This window comes from Lycium barbarum, chromosome 5 (genome assembly GCF_019175385.1).
Source record: "Lycium barbarum isolate Lr01 chromosome 5, ASM1917538v2, whole genome shotgun sequence".
In the NCBI taxonomy this organism is placed as follows: domain Eukaryota; kingdom Viridiplantae; phylum Streptophyta; class Magnoliopsida; order Solanales; family Solanaceae; genus Lycium; species Lycium barbarum.
In genome coordinates, this window is record NC_083341.1 from 134746236 (window position 1) to 134762909 (window position 16674).

A 16674-nucleotide genomic window follows, 5' to 3' on the forward strand; every position below is an offset into this window, starting at 1 on the left:
ATGTTGTATTTACATTTTCATTTTCATACTATCTTTACGTGTCTTTTACACCTTGTTTGGAACGTTGTTACCCATTGTATCGTATTGTATCGTTACCACAATTACAATATTTGTTTTGATTGTTATTTAAAATGTATTGTATTGTATTGTTAATTTCTATCGTTACGTAACGATGAAAAACGTCATTTTATGTAATAACCGATTTGGTGTTATCCTATCATTACCAAATTTCTCTTTCCAATTATGTCCTTAGATAATATTTCATAATCCTATTTTACCCTTACCCTTATATTATTTAACACCACCCAAATATACTTACGTACATCTTCTTCATTCTTCTGTCTGTGGCTGCTCTCCTTTTCTTTCATCATCTCTCTCCTTCTGCGTTTTGGTTAAAAAATCTGTATTAATTTCAATTAATTAGTAATTGTCAAATTTTGTTCTCAAGAGCTATTTTGTTCGTATGCTACGAGAAAATGGAAAAATTCTTGAATTGCAATGTTTGATTGGAGAAGTGCACTGTTGCTTCTACATTGGGTATATAAGGAACTTATAATGAAAAAAAAGTGTACTTATTATTGTTTTTAATATTCATAACATGTTTGTCATTAATTTTGGTAGAATTTGCATGAATTTAACAGCTTATACGAGGCATAATTTGTGACAAATTAGCAGAAAGAAGTTGTCTTAAATTATTTTTATTAGTAATTGTTGATAAATTTAGTATTTACAATATTTAGAACATTTTAGTAAACTTACCAATTACAATACATACAGTCAAACCAAACAATAATTTTTTTTATTAAACAACATGATCCAAACAGAGTGTTAGTATGCAGAGTCAAGAAGTCAAGTCTTTGTACTGGTGTCAATGTGAAAACTTCATTTCTTTTTTCTTTGCCTTACCTTTCTTTTTCCCAATAATTCCGACCCCTCTTATACGTTTGGTTCCACATATATAGTCTTTCTTTTTGACAAATATGTCCAATAAATTTGGCTCCCTCTCTTATAATAGAAGTCATGGGACCTTGATCTTATAAGATAAGTCTTGAGAGCTAGCTACAGGTACAATTCACAAATCTTCAGCAAGATTTCCTCTTCTTGTAGTAGGATTCAAAGTATGGCTTTGCCTTCTTATTTTGTTTGCTTTCTTCTATCTCTTCTTCTGATCTTAGTTCAGACAAAGGGAAAAAATGATTTTACTTGTCCTAAGTCCTTTTCATGTGGAAATCTTACTGGTCTGAGCTTTCCTATCTCTCTATCCACACAACCTGAATGTGGAATAATGCCCATTTCTGGTTGTGACGCTAAACTATATCCAAGAATCCAACTGCTTCCTGGAGGAGATTCGTACTATGCTTTACGCACAGAGTATAGTTATACAGTTGCGCTCAGGGACCCCAAGCTTAAAACAACGTTGAGCCAACACAAGTGCCAGGCTTTTAACAAAAATATCTCCCTTCCAGGCTCTCCTTCTATTTCTTTCGAACTCATTAAATTCAATATTGGCAACTTCTTCAAATGCAACAGTACCAGTAGTACCCAGAAGATGATCAACCATTTTGCTGGGTATAAAACGTACAATGGCTGCAAAGGCTTTAGCATATACTACAAGCTTTTTAGAGATTATGATAAAGACAATCGAGCAGGCACTCTTCCTGCCAACTGTTCACTTATCAGATTGCCAGTTAACTGGAGGTCATATAATGCTGGTTTGTTCAACTTTTTAAGTCCTGATTTTGCCGTAGAATGGAAACTCTCTGATGACTGTAACAAATGTCACTATGGTGGAGGTCAATGCAAGACCGATAAAACCAACAAAATATTTCGTTGTACAGATCCGAAAAAGACTAGAAGAAAGTTCAGACTGATTTTAGGAGCAGGTAGTTAAATATCCATTTACTGCAGTATTCTTTCCTATTACAGAATTTCCATGCATATCATCTGAATTTCTTTTTCATTGTGGTAAAGTCACAAAACATTTCCATAACGATAAAGAATGATACATGTACTTTAGCTTACACAAATGCATAAATAGTGGAGTTGAAGGGACACTTTCTTTCTCCTTGCAATGCTTTTCATTTGTCTGAAAACCTCTGATGACTGATTTCTTTTCCAGTTTTTGGTGGATCAGGATTGGTGATGATTTGTTTAGTTGTTTGCTTTATCTGGTGTTACAAGAAGAGGAAATTTAGTCCATCCCGCTTCCTCTCAACTAAGAAACTCTCAGATATTTTTAAACATGATGTAGAGGGAGGCAGTATATACTTTGGTGTCCTAGTCTTCTCTTATTCAGAACTTGAAGAAGCCACAAATGATTTCAATTCCTCTAGAGTCCTTGGAAATGGAGGTTTTGGAACTGTTTACTATGGTGAGCGACTTCGTAATCCAACTGAGCTATGCTTCAACTATTTCTTCATGTGCCTTATTCTTGTTCATGAATGACTAGGGAAACTTAAGGATGGAAGAGAGGTTGCTGTAAAGCGCCTCTACGAGCACAATTGCAAACGAATGCAGCAGTTTGTAAATGAAATTGAGATACTTACTAGACTAAGACACAACAATCTTGTCACCCTCTATGGCTGCACTTCATGGCGAAGCCGTGAACTACTACTTGTCTATGAATATATTCCTAATGGAACTCTTGCTGATCACCTCCATGGTGACAAAGCGAAGGACAGGTCACTAGCATAGCCAATCCGCATGAACATTGCCATAGAAACTGCTGGTGCATTGGCTTACCTTCATTCTTCTGATGTAATACACTGCGATGTGAAGACTAATAACATACTCCTTGATCACAACTTTGGTGTTAAAGTTGCAGATTTTGGGATTTCAAGGCTCTTCCCAAATGATGTCTCTCATATTTCAACTGCACCCCGTGGGACTCCTGGCTATATCGATCCAAAGTATCACGAATGTTACCAGCTGACTAGTAAAAGTGATGTCTATAGCTTTGGGGTGGTCCTTGTTGAACTCATTTCATCAATGCCAGCTGTGGATATGAATAGGCATAGCCAAGAGATTAATTTGGCTAACTTTGCAATAAACAAGATTGTAAAATGTGCATTTCACGAGTTGATCGATCCATCTTTGGGTTTCGATTCAGATACCAAGATTTGGGAAATGACCACTTCAGTGGCAGAGCTGGCTTTTCTATGCTTGCAGACAGATAGGGACACGAGGCCTACTATGGTTGAAGTTTTAGATACTCTAAAGGAGATTCAAACTAGTGAATTTGACAATGAGAAGAGAGCTGAGTCTAATCTCAATGGCAATGAAGCTAAAATAGTAGTAGCTCCTCCTTTCCCTGAATCAGAAGATATTTTATTGTTCAAGCAAGTTAAATCACTACCTTCTCCAAATTCTGTGACGGATAAATGGATTACTTGCTCTGATATATCTAGTACAAAGTAGTTAAAAGTATACACCATGTCTTTGTTCATTTTATGTAAATTTTGAGAGACTGCAAATGTACAACTGTGAGAAGTTTCCTTGAGCTATGTATCTATGACTGGAAGTGATTCAATTTGATATCCATATCAGCATCAATAAGAAAACAATGGGTTAGAAATGTCTAAATTTCTTACTTTTTACAAGTATCTAATCCCTCCGGTCCACTTTACTTGTCGTCCTTACAAAAAATAGATGGTCCAAAATGGTTATCATTTTAGAAAATCAAGATATAATTAAATTAAGATTAAGGATTATTTTTGTCAATTAACTGTTTTAGTTAATGTTTTTTTTAGGGCGTGCGAAAAAAAAAAACATGATAAGTAAAATGGATTTAAGGGAGGATATGATAACTCGTGAAATCAGGTATCTTTGCAAGTGTAGTTGTCAATTTGGGTATTAAACTACAGTTATTTCAATCTTAATCATAGATTCCTAGTGTATTGCATTTTGGGGCTGAGTGTTCTATAAGCTAGGGATGAGAGTCAGCTACTACTCCCTCTGTATGTGACACTTTTCACTTCCTGAGATTCAAACTGTATGAACTTTGATCATCATTTCAAGATGTATTTTTTCATCAAATTGATATGAGAAAGGTTTTCATTGCAGTAGAAACAGCCTGTGGATTGGCTTATCTCCATGCTTCTGATGTAATTCATCGCGATGTCAAGACTAATAACATCCTTCTTGACAACAACTATCGTGTCAAAGTTTCAGATTTTGGGCTCTCGAGGCTTTTCCCTAACGACGTTTCTCACATATCAACAGCTCCTCAAGGGACGCCTGGATATGTTGATCCTGAGTATCACGAATGTTATCAGCTCACTGACAAAAGTGATGTTTATAGTTTTGGCGTTGTCCTAATTTTGCTCGTATCATCAATGCAAGCAGTGGATATAAGTAGGCATAAGCACGAGATCAATTTGGCTAACTTTGCGATAAACAAGATACAAAGATGTGCATTTGATGAACTGATCGATCCATCGCTCAGGTTTAAGTTAGATACGCTTGTTAAGAGAATGACTATCTCTGCCGCGAAGCTAGCTTTTCAGTGCTTGCAACTCGAGAAGGATATTCAGCCAACAATGGATGAAGTATTGGATAATCTAAGAAAGATTCAAAGTGGAGATTTTCATCAAATTGAGAAGACCTTAGATGGTACTTTCAGTTTTAACTTAATCAGGTCTAAGAGTGTTAATATCGCTCCTTTTTCCCTTGAATCAGAAGAAAGTTAAGTACCTAAGTTCTTCAGATGCTAATAGTGAGATATGGATTAGTGGCTCTACCACAACAAGCACTAGTGAGTGAATATCTATGTTGCTCGGACCCTGCACCGGTGTTGGATCCTTAAAAATGAATGACCTTTGGAGGATCCAACACACACCACACGATATTTTTGAAGACTACCACCATAGGTGAATATCTTAGGAATGTATAGAATACTGTACTTTCAGACTTCAAAATCTACTAACTCTTGGCTAAAGCTTTGGATGAGCTCAAGATACAGGGAATGTACATATCATAAATTATGTTCTTGATGTTATGCTTCTTTTTGCTTTTCAACTGTCAATGTTCCTGCAATTAACTACTTTTCTGATTTTCTTTGTTCCCAAGCTATGTTGCTTCGACCCTTAAAGAATGTTGTAGCAGATGTTGGATCCTTAAAAAATGCATAACTTTTGAAGGATCCGACACACACCCGACGATATTTTACACCCCGGGTATGCTCAAGATTGAATATTTGGAGTGTGGAATATAATATAAGGCTCTAATATTGGATAAATCATAAGCAAAGAGGAGCCTCATTCTAATACCATGTTGAATAAAATGAATTTTGGAGCTAACTCAATCCCAAAAATAACTCACGAAACGGGAACTACCTAAAATCATATAAAAAGAAAATAGTCCATTCCATCAATCAATATGGGACACATACCATAATTCATTTGTGTATTTACCAGTTCATTTTCATTCTCATTGAAGCATCATTAGTTTTATGGATAGAAGAACTGATGAGACAAGCTCGCATATAACATTCAAGTCACTAGGAACTTGAAAGTGATGGAATATTTTGATGTATATTATGCTTCTAGAAGAATCCATAGAAATATCTCCGTTTAAATTTATGTGACGTAGTTTGACTTGTCACGTAATACATAAGAAAAAAAAGATTGCTTTTAAAACTCATGATTTTAAATATGCCATAACATTTATTTGGACTCTCGCTATAGGACTAGCATGAACCAAGTGGAAGCACAAGTGAAAGATAAGATTTTTTTTTTTTTGGTCACGAAAGATTACCATTCTATTACTTCAAAAGAAACAGTTAAAAAGTGGCATTGGGCCTTCCGGCCCTACATCACAGTGCCTATTTATACCGAGTGGCAGCGAAGGCCTATTCGGTGGATTGGGAGGACACAAAACCCGGCTACCATAAACATGTGGTGCCATGTCACGAAAAGTGGAAGTAGAAAGCACAAGTGAAAGATATAACTAGACTACGGGAAAAAAAAAAATTGTTCACATGAGTAAGACAGTGAGAATTACTATATCCTGTCCTTTCTTAAGACCAAGTCAATTATAAGATGAGTGGGAAATTTGTCCAATATCTACTCTAGAAGGTCCCCTTTTTCATGTTTGTTTCTTCAAGACAGCTAATAAGTTCCAAGTCAAGATGAGAGTGTTGGAAAATTTTGGAAGATCAATCATTTTCTTTGAATACAAGTGGAGAAAAATATTATTTTTTTTTACTTATTTTAACTTGGCTTAAATAAAATAATTATAGTACCTAGTTAGTTATAGTTCTTTCTAACCTTCTCTAGCACTATATGTCTCATAATTTAAATCCAGACATTTTCCCTTCTGAAATATATGTACACTATCTTAATTTAGCACCGATCTTTTTGTTTTTAACCTTAATTAATCGAATCATTGATGTGTTTATTTGATGAAATTAGAATTCACAATACAAGCTTAGATTCTGAAATTAATTTGATACTCGTAATTTTTAACTTTACAAGTTTTTTAAATAAACACCTCAACTTATGTTTTAGCAATTCTGATCATTGACTAAACTTATGTGCCGTGAACAAATATATAAGATATACAGGAGGGTGAATATAAAGGGGACTAATATCAGAACAAATAAAAAATAGAAGTAAGAGACAAAAATACCATCACCGGCAACTCCTCTGTTTTTAGACAAAACACCATTTCGGGGTAAAATATTGGCTAAAACAGAAATCAAATGGGATAAGTTGAAAAAAAAAAAAAACCGATTTGTTATTCATATCAACACCAAATTGAAGAAAACACTGGATTAGAAGTGTTTAAAACACTTAGAGTGGCCGTTTGGACATAAGAATTGTGAAATTTGAAAAAAAAATAGTACTCAATGACACTTTTCTACAATTAGTAACAATTCAACTTTAAATCTACTCTTTTACCCTTAATGAACCAGAAACCCAAATTCTATGATTTGTTTTTTATCATAAGTTTAAAAAATATTCCTTTATTTCTTTAACTATGTGTCAAGTCAAACACTCTTATATAAAATGGGACGGAGGGAGTATTTGTTTTCAAGTTGAAAATAGTTTTTGGAAATTGGAGTTGTGTTTGGACATGGATACAAATTGAAGTTGTTTTTGAATTTTTGTGAGTTATTTGGAGTGAAAATTGTAAAACAGCTTTATAGAGTTTTTTGAATTTCGAATTTTTTTGAAATTTCTGGAAAATTATACCAATTCTATATCTAAACAGTTTTCAGAAATATCAGTGAAACTATCCATGGCCAAACGGGCACTTAATTTTTACAAGTTGAGTTATCAATTTGGGTCTTAAACCTGTCACGACCCAGCCCCGTGGGCCGCGACTGGTGCCCTACTTGGGCACCCAAACGGACATACAAACTAAATCATCATTTTTAAACAGAGTTGAGAACGAATATTATCTTGCGCGATTGCGCGTACAAAGCATTATATCAGAATCAGAAGAGGCGGCGGAATATACATCGCCGAACATATGCACATATATCAAAAAGCCGGCAAGGCTATCAAATATGTCAAAAGCCGACAAGGCTGTCAAATGGCACAACGGCCCAAAACGCATATACAAATACACGCCGACAAGGCTGCCACAAACATATATAAAATGCACGCCGACGAGACTGCCATAACGAATAGAGTCATGCAAACACATCCGTACAGAAGTAGGCACACACACCCACAAATACGTCTACAGACCTCTAAACAGACAAACCGAATCATATGGCGGGACAGGGCCCCGCCGTGCCCCTGAACAAATACATATATACATAGCGAACGAATATATACCAAAATGTGTGCTCTGAAATGAGAAGAGCACTCCAAACAGCAGAAGAGGGTGTCCTAAATGGGTAGATCACCAACCTGTGCGTCTGTACCTGCGGGCATGAAACGCAGCCCCCGAAGAAAGGGGGTCAGTACGAAATATGTACTGAGTATGCAAAGCAGAATATACATAAAGCAAATCTGAGACATAAACGAAATGGAAGTACCAAACATAAGTGCAAATCCAACATATCAAAATTTGCTTACTTTCAAAAATATGTAAGTAATACATAGGGTATAGAAGAATATGGTCGCCCACCCGTCGATGGCGCCATAACACAGCATAACACCAGAAAGTTTCAAATCTCCGTATCCCCGTCACATATCACATCACAACATAACGCCATACACAGCATAACACCAAATATAGGTGGAACCCGACCCTCTTTTGCGAGTAGCTCGGTGAACCATAAACACAGCATAACTCCGGAGTATATCAAAATGCGCACGATAACAGAACCGGCCCGGGACTCGGCGAAGGAATAACAGAATGCACGAGTAGAGTCGTGAGTAGTCATATGCATAAAATCATTATCATAAATTCAAACATAAGCAAAATGATCATACTTGAATTTCGAAATAATAATCATAACAAATTCTTTCAAAAAAATTCCGAATTACATAAAGGAAAGTCGCGGGACCCACGGATGGGTATTGACCCGAATCGGGCCCGCCTATGGAAAATATACTCATTATATGCCATATAAACTTCTCAAAAATATTGAAGCAATCCGAGCCTTTCGGTGAAAGATATGGCGTTCACAAATTACGAAATTCTTTAAAGTGAAACTTTTTTATGCAAAGTTCCGAAAGCGATTATTTCAAAGACATAATGGTTCATATTTCATCAAATCATACAAAGAGTGCCAAGGAATATTTATAAGGCTCGTAACATGCTCGGATTTCGAATCTTAGAATTTTCCTCAAGGGTTATAATCTAGCCTATTGAAAACTAAGGCATGCCAAAAGAAAAAAGGGTTGCGCTTTACATACCTGTTAGCGACTATTCGTAACTGTGCTTTGATTATTCTATGTTATCTGTGTCGCTTGCGTTACTTCATTTCCATATCGCTTTGAATCTCTTAGCCGTATCTGACCTCTTTTTATGTTTTTATTGAGTCGAGGGTCTCTCGGAAACAGCCATCCTACCTTGGTAGGAGTAAGGTCTGCGTACACTCTACCCTCCCCAGACCCCACGTTGTGGGATTTCACTGGGTTGTTGTTGTTGTTGTTGTATATAAGAGTAACGTTATTGTTAGTAACTATATTATCTTGTCTACAAATCCATAGCCTATTTCTTATTGAACTTATATTTCAGCTTATACATATTCTTGTTTAAGATTTTCTATTATCTAAAATTTAGCGAAAATCCGGCAGCACTTCCCCTATATTTTCACCTAACCAAAATTTCCAATTGCTCTCCCGTTGACACAGAAATACCAACAACAACATATGAATACAGTTATATTTTCAATTCCTCCAACTCAACAACACAACATCAACTACAACGTACCCAAGCTAAATAAGTAAAATTCCAGCCACCACCACTCAAAAAAATACACTCCAAAACAGTCCACATAACAACAACAATAACTTATCCGATTTCCCGCAATTAATTTCGTAGTTCCCATCTCGCAATTTAGCTATGAGAGGGATGAATTTAAATATATCAAGGAAAGGAGAATTATTACCTTATATTCCGTTAATTACTCTTCTTCCACCTTTCTTCGGTTCGAAGAAACCTCCAATCCGCCTAAAATAGAATAAAACACGTTGATGCCTGCCAAAAGAATTCACGTTGCTGATTTAATCTTGCAACTGTAGGAGAGGACATCATACCTCACTTGATATATTCATCAACAACATTTACTTGAGCTCTCCAAGAACAACTCTTGCTCCTACTAATTCTTGAACAAGAATGGAATATTGTTTTGCTTAAAGGGCCGAAATGTTTTTGCAATACGTATGAATTTGTGCTATACATTGCTTGATGAATCTAGGGAGGTTGTTGTACGTTTTTGGTGTCTTGTTCCTTCCAAGGATTAGTATCCAATGAAATGTAGCCTCATATGCTGATTTGCTATCTTAATAAATAAGTACTTAGTGGTGCTTGCTGGCAAACTTTTTGCACGCTTGCACTATAAACTTGACACCTAAGAGATTAAGTGTAGATAACACTTACACGGCTTGTACATCTGGTCACTTTATTTGTGGTGATCACCTAATTATGTCCCCCACTAATCCGACGTTTCACTAGTTGCCCGCGTAATTAATTTCTTGATCTCAATTCACTTTAATACCAATTATTTTTAATACACTTCATATACTCATTGCCATGATTATGTGACATAGCACCAGTCCATAGTCCCTTTTGGTACACATAAAATATTATTTTTAATCATTGTCGTCACACTCTTCCATCTTAAATTATTTCGGGACTTCATCCTCGTATACACTGAGTTCTTTATTTTCATGCTTGAATATGACCAAATCCTTTGGCTCGGGTAAATTTGCTAATATTGGATGGTTCAATTTCCTAGTCCAAAAATACGGGCTATTATAGCTTTGACCGTATTTCATCAAATAAATTTCGAACCTCGACAAAACTTATTTTCTTAGATTTGTTTAACTTCAAATATTTATAACACATCTGTACCATTACAAGCTTGGGAGAACAACCTCATTTTCGTTACTAATATTATTTAACTCGCACGCTTTCCAACGCATGAAAATACGGGACGTAACAAAACCATAGTTATTTCAATCTTAATCATAGACTCATAGTGTATTGAATTCTAGGGCTGAGTGTTCTATAAGCTAGGGATGACAGTTAGTGACTGATTCTTTTTCCAAATTTTGAAAATGATGGCGTTGAACATAGCAAATATTTCTAGCTGATACCGTGTATATTCTGCCAATTTTTGAACACTTTCTTGGTAGTTTCTAGTGAGAAAATGAGCAAATGGAAAGTTGGATTTTTTATGCAATGTTGAATTTACATTTTCATACCATCTTTACGTCTCTTTTAGGGTGTGAGTTGTGACTAGGAGCCCGTTTGGGTTTACTTATAAGTTGCTTATAAGCTGTTTTCAGTTTTTTTAGTGTTTGACTGACCAGCTTAAAGCTATTTTGTGCATAAAATAAGTCTAAAAAAATAATTGAGCCCATTTGACTTAGCTTATCTAAAGCAGCTTATAAGCTGAAAATATCTTATAAGTCAAAAAAAAAAAAAAGTTAGCCTACCCCAACTTATTTTTTTGTGGCTTATAAGCTGTTTTCAGCTTATAAGCTGCTTATTTTAAGCCCATCCAAACAGGCTCTAGAACCATTTCCTTTTCCGGGGTGGCTCAATGAAGTTGGTGGCCTAAATCCAAACTTCAATAAGAGGCCTTAACTCTTACGTAAAATAAAAAACTCATATCTAGTTTTATTTAAGATATATTTTTCTAGCTTCTTAAGATGTAAAATTATAATTAATTGATTTCTTCTAAAAAATTCTTTTTCAATTGATAATATAGTCATTCCATTTTGGTTATCCAAAAATGTAGTCAATCTTTTTAATTCTTTTTGAAACATTGTTGATTTTATATAAGATTTCATTAATTTTAATTCTGAAATACTCTTTTTGTGCTGAGGCAATTGTTATATAAATTTTTATTTGGAAAAAATAAGCTTTTTTGTCTGATTAAATATACCAATTAAAGTATTATCTTTTACTTATGCTATTTTCACACTTAAAATAAGTTTAAATCATCAATATATCATAATGAATATATTATGTTTTAAAGAACATTCGAGGTTAAATTTTTTGGAGGAAAAATAAATAAATTAAATAATCGAATCTAATTCTCAAACCTGTAGAAAGAGAATTTGAAAGTGTAGTATGCATTTTATGAACAGAAAACTGAAAGGTAAAAATAATATATGTCCATTGATGAGGTAGTTATCAAAATGTTAATGAGATAAAAATGTTTACACGTAGCATGATTCACAAAAAGACACATTTACCAAAAGGACAGATACCCTATTTCAAGTTATGCTCAACGGTTTCACATCTTCATACATTTTCTCCTTAAAACATCCAAATAATTTTTAACAAAAAATTATTGCATATACACTTATTCTTTTAAAAAATTGGGGCCCCCAAAAAATATGGGGCCGGAAGCACTTGCTGGAGCACTTCAGCCGCCCTTGTTCCTTTTTCATTTTCAGCTTTTGGATGTATCTACGTACCATTTTAAAGTATCGGTTTAAAAATATCCCGCATTTACCTAAATGGTTCAAACAGTGAGTATCTAGTCTAGTATGTGAGGATCAATTAAACTCTAAGTTTATAAGTAAAAAATTATAATAAATAATAGATATGAATTTATAACTTTAAAAATATAATATATTTAATATTAAAATTTTTAAGACTGAAATTCTAAAATTTAAATGATGAATTCGCCTCCAAATTTAAATATACCCTTCCTTGTTAGGGTTGTCCAAAGTGGACACTCATATTTTGAGACTCAATTTACCTCTCCCCTTTAATTGTTCTTCCACCACTAACATTTTATTCCTTTCCGCCACCAGTACCGCCACTATTTACTTTGAGTCTTCTTGGTGCAGCGTTGCTTCTTGAGTGGACGGTCGGGTGAATGTTACCGACGTTCTGAGCTGTGTAGATTGTATCCAATTTTTCCTGTTAATAATAGTGTTTTGTAAAGAATGGTTTACAGGGGAATTGACAGGGTGGTTGTGTGTATGTTGTATTGAAGATCATTTCTACAATTACTTTGGTCTCAGCTTTTAATACTTGAATTGAAACAAAACATTGATCTTAGGGGCCATGTTTTCCCTCAACAAAATCGTGATTTCTATTGACTGTTTAGTATTGTCATGATGAAGGAATCCATGGAAATTACTAGTAAGCTTTGTAATTTCTTTCTCCTCTACGCATACTCTACCGAATTAGATAAGATGAATGAAATGTAAATGGCGGAAGAATTAAATGTTAGCTGTGGAAGAATAAGTGGTAATGAGTGTGGCGTCATCTCATCAAAATATCAATGCCACGTGAGATTGGGTGTCCACCTTGGACAACCCTAACAGAGGAAGGACATATTTGAACCATTTAGGTAACTGCAGAATATTTTTGAACTGATACTTTAACGGAGGGTAAATTTGATCCTTTTTGCATAGTAAAGGGGTAAATTTGACCCTTTTCCAGTAAAAAATGAGTATAGGTTTTATTTCTAAAGTTCGAAGTCATCCATTTTTGGAAAGGGTAACCTTGACATAATTGGTAAAATTGTTGTCATGTCGCTTGGAGGTTACGGGCTCGACCCGTGAAAACAATCTCTTACAGAAATGCGGATAAGACTGCATACAATAGATCCTTGTGATCGGGTCCTTCTCAGAATCTGCGTATAGGGCTGCCCCTAAGTAGTCCATTTTTGGAGATTTTTGTCCTGAAACTGATGAGTAGTTGCTGTTAGTATGCAGAGTCAAGAAGTCAAAGTCTTTGTATGGTGTCAATGTGAAAACTTCAATTTTTTTCTTTGCCTTACCTTTCTTTTTCCCAATAATTCCGACCCCTCTCATACGTTTGGTTCCGCATAGTCTTTCTTTTTGACTAGTTTTACCAACAAGCTAAAGATTATTAATAGATCTAGTTACAGTAACTGTATAATTCAAAAACCTTCAGCTAGTTTTCCTCTTCTTGCAAGTGGGATTCAATATGGATTTTGCTTCTTTAATTTGCTTCCTTCTACCTCTTCTTCTAATCTTAGTTCAGGCAAAGGGAAAAACTGATTCCACTTGTCCAAAGCCCTTTTCATGTGGGAATCTTACTGACTTGAGCTTTCCTTTCGCTCTTTCCACAAAACCTGAATGTGGAATAATGCCCATGTCTCGTTGTGATGCTAAACCACATCCAAGAATCCAACTGCTTCCCGGAGGAGATTGGTACTATGCTTTACGCACAGAGTATAGTTATACAGTTAAGCTCTGGGACCCCAAGCTTTATACCACGTTGACACAACACAAGTGCCAGGTTTTTGACAAAAATATCTCCCTTCCAGACTCTCCTTCTATTTCATTCAAACTCCTCCCCACGTTTCTACACTTCCTCAAATGCAACAGCACTAGTATTAGCGCCCAAAACATTACCCAAAAGAAGAATGACCATGTTGCTGGTTATAAAATGTACAATGGCTGTAAAGACTTTAGGATATACTACAAGCTTCCCGGAGATGATGATAAAGACAATCAAGCAGGCAATCTTCCTGCCAGCTGTTCACTTATCAGTTTGCCAATTGGCTCGAAATCAGATGATGGTGGTTTGTTCAATATGTTAAGTGCTTCTTTTCTAGTAGAATGGAAACTGTCTGATGACTGCAACCAATGTCACTATGGTGGAGGTCAATGCCAGACTGATAAAACCAACAAATTTCGTTGTTACAAAGGTAGACATTTCCAAATAATCCACATGCTCAAGGTCTAGTGCATATTTCATAGGGTCCTTTCTTGTTTTCATATCACATATCTATAATATTTCATAATGTTTTTTTCAGATGCAAAAATGACTAGAAGAAAGTTCGGACCGACTCTGGGAGCAGGTAGTTAAATATCCATTAACTGCAGTGTTCTTTCCTAATTACTGAATTTCCATGCATATCATCTGAATTTCTTCTTCATTGTGGTAAAATCACTAAATGATAAAGGATGATAAGAGTACTGTAGCTTACACAAATGTATAGATAGTGGAGTTGAGAGGACACTTTCTTTCTCCTTGCGATGTTTTTCTTTTGTCTGAAAACCTCTGATTACTGGTTTCTCTTCCAGTTTTTGGTGGACTAGGATTGGTGATGATTTGTTTAGTTGTCTGCTTTATTTGGTGTTACAAGAAAAGGAAATTTAGTCCATCCCGCTTCCTCTCAACAAAGAAATTCTCAGACATTTTTAAACATGATGTTGAGGGAGGAAGTATATACTTTGGTGTCCCAGTCTTCTCTTATTCAGAACTTGAAGAAGCCACAAATGATTTCAATTCCTCTAGAGTCCTTGGAGATGGAGGTTTCGGAACTGTTTACTATGGTGAGAAACTTCTTAATCCAACTGAGCTATGCATCAACTTTTTCTACTTGTGGCTAATTCTTGTCCATCGATGAACAGGAAAACTTAAGGATGGACGAGAGGTCGCTGTAAAGCGCCTCTACGAGCACAACTGCAAACGAATGCAGCAGTTTGTAAATGAAATTGAGATCATTACTATGCTAAGGCACAACAATCTTGTCACCCTCTATGGCTGCACTTCATGGAGAAGCCGTGAACTACTACTTGTCTATGAATACATTCCTAATGGAACTCTTGCTGATCACCTCCATGGTGACCAAGCGAAGGACCGATCACTCGCGTGGCCAATCCGCATGAACATTGCCATAGAAACTGCTGGTGCATTGGCTTACCTTCATGCATCTGACGTAATACATTGCGATGTGAAGACTAGTAACATACTCCTTGATCATGGCTTTAGTGTTAAAGTTGCAGATTTTGGGATTTCAAGGCTCTTCCCAAATGATGTCTCACATATTTCAACCGCACCCCGGGGAACCCCTGGCTATATTGATCCAAAGTATCACGAATGTTACCAGCTGACAAGTAAAAGTGATGTCTATAGCTTCGGGGTGGTCCTTGTTGAACTCATTTCATCAATGCCAGCTGTCGATATGAATAGGCATAGCCAAGAGATCAATTTGGCTAACTTTGCAATAAACAAGATCGTAAAATGTGCATTTCACGAGTTGATCGATCCATCTTTGGGGTTCGATTCAGATACCAAGATTTGGGAAATGACTACTTCAGTGGCAGAGCTAGCTTTTCTGTGCTTGCAGACAGATAGGGACATGAGGCCTACTATGGTTGAAGTTTTGGATACTCTAAAGGAGATTCAGACTAGTGAATTTGAAAATGAGAAGAGAGCTGAGTCTAATCTCAATGGCAATGAAGCTAAAATAGTAGCAGGTCCTCCTTTCCCAGAATCAGAAGATATTTTATTGTTGAAGCAAGTTAAATCACTACCTTCACCAAATTCTGTGACTGATAAATGGATTACTTGCTCTAGTATAATTACTACAAAGTAGTTCTATACCTCCTTCCTTTATTATTGATGTAGATTCTGAGAAACTAAGAATGTACTACTGTGAGAAGTTGCTCGAGCTACATATCTATGAGTGAAAGTGATTCAATTTTAATTTCATTATACACGAGCTGTTATATACACTGGCAGTTCGGAAAATGTAAAGGTTGATGTGTTATGGGGTTAGAAGTGCTTAAAAAACTTGTATCTCAGCTTGTATTTCCTGGACAGTGTGGAGGAAGAGAAACCAAAGATGCTTTGAAGACAATGCAGCTCCACCCGGAAAATGATGATGAAGTGCCAGTTTTGTTTTGTTTTTGGTGGAAACAAGGATATATGGAGGATCTTAAGTATTTTGTAGATGTTATAGGATCCTTATGAATCTAAGGAATATGAGATCTTTCTGTAGTCCTCTTTGTAAGTAAGTTTTGACTGCATTAACTCTGGTGCAGTTTTTGATATATACAACAGTTGTTACTTTATCAGAAAAAAAATAAAAAATGAGGTACTATTTGAGAACTTGTGAAATTGAGAGGCCTTCATTAGAAATCTATGCAAGTACAAGTATCAATTAGTGTATTTAGTCCTAATGATATGCACTATTGTTTTTTCTTATCTCCTAATTCTCATCTAAGATATGCACTATTGTGTCAATCTTAGTCATAGACTCATTGGGTCTTGGATTCAGGGACCAGTGTTCCATAAGCTAGGGATGGCAATTAATGATTTATT

At 35.6% G+C, this 16674-nt stretch overlaps 1 protein-coding gene, 1 long non-coding RNA gene and 2 pseudogenes across 3 annotated transcripts; 3 read left to right on the top strand and 1 right to left on the bottom strand.

The window, feature by feature from the left end:
* The first annotated feature begins 760 nt into the window (after positions 1-760).
* On the top strand, positions 761-3582 carry LOC132641700 (LEAF RUST 10 DISEASE-RESISTANCE LOCUS RECEPTOR-LIKE PROTEIN KINASE-like 1.1; annotated as a pseudogene).
* Positions 3583-3744: 162 nt separating this feature from the next.
* Positions 3745-5016, top strand: LOC132641702 (LEAF RUST 10 DISEASE-RESISTANCE LOCUS RECEPTOR-LIKE PROTEIN KINASE-like 1.3; annotated as a pseudogene).
* A 2411-nt stretch (positions 5017-7427) lies between these two features.
* Positions 7428-9878, bottom strand: LOC132641703 (uncharacterized). 2 transcript variants are annotated; one of them, XR_009582933.1, is made up of 3 exons: positions 9660-9878; positions 9512-9573; positions 7428-7873 (listed from the first exon to the last, which is right to left on the bottom strand). It is a non-coding gene; the product is annotated as an uncharacterized LOC132641703 (long non-coding RNA). The 2 variants fall into 2 exon arrangements; XR_009582932.1 differs by having other exon boundaries at positions 9512-9878.
* A 2599-nt stretch (positions 9879-12477) lies between these two features.
* On the top strand, positions 12478-16470 carry LOC132641706 (LEAF RUST 10 DISEASE-RESISTANCE LOCUS RECEPTOR-LIKE PROTEIN KINASE-like 1.1). The gene is made up of 4 exons (XM_060358781.1): positions 12478-14269; positions 14378-14422; positions 14649-14900; positions 14979-16470. Exons 1-4 carry the CDS (start codon positions 13543-13545, stop codon positions 15944-15946), a joined length of 1992 nt encoding a protein of 663 aa, XP_060214764.1. The 5' UTR covers positions 12478-13542; the 3' UTR covers positions 15947-16470.
* The last annotated feature ends 204 nt before the right edge of the window (positions 16471-16674 follow it).

Coding starts and splice junctions, on each gene's coding strand:
- LOC132641706 (XM_060358781.1), top strand. CDS start 13,543: ATGGATTTTGCTTCTTTAATTTGCTTCCTTCTACCTCTTCTTCTAATC. Junction 14,270..14,377: donor CAAATTTCGTTGTTACAAAG/GTAGACATTTCC, acceptor TGTTTTTTTCAG/ATGCAAAAATGACTAGAAGA. Junction 14,423..14,648: donor CGGACCGACTCTGGGAGCAG/GTAGTTAAATAT, acceptor TTTCTCTTCCAG/TTTTTGGTGGACTAGGATTG.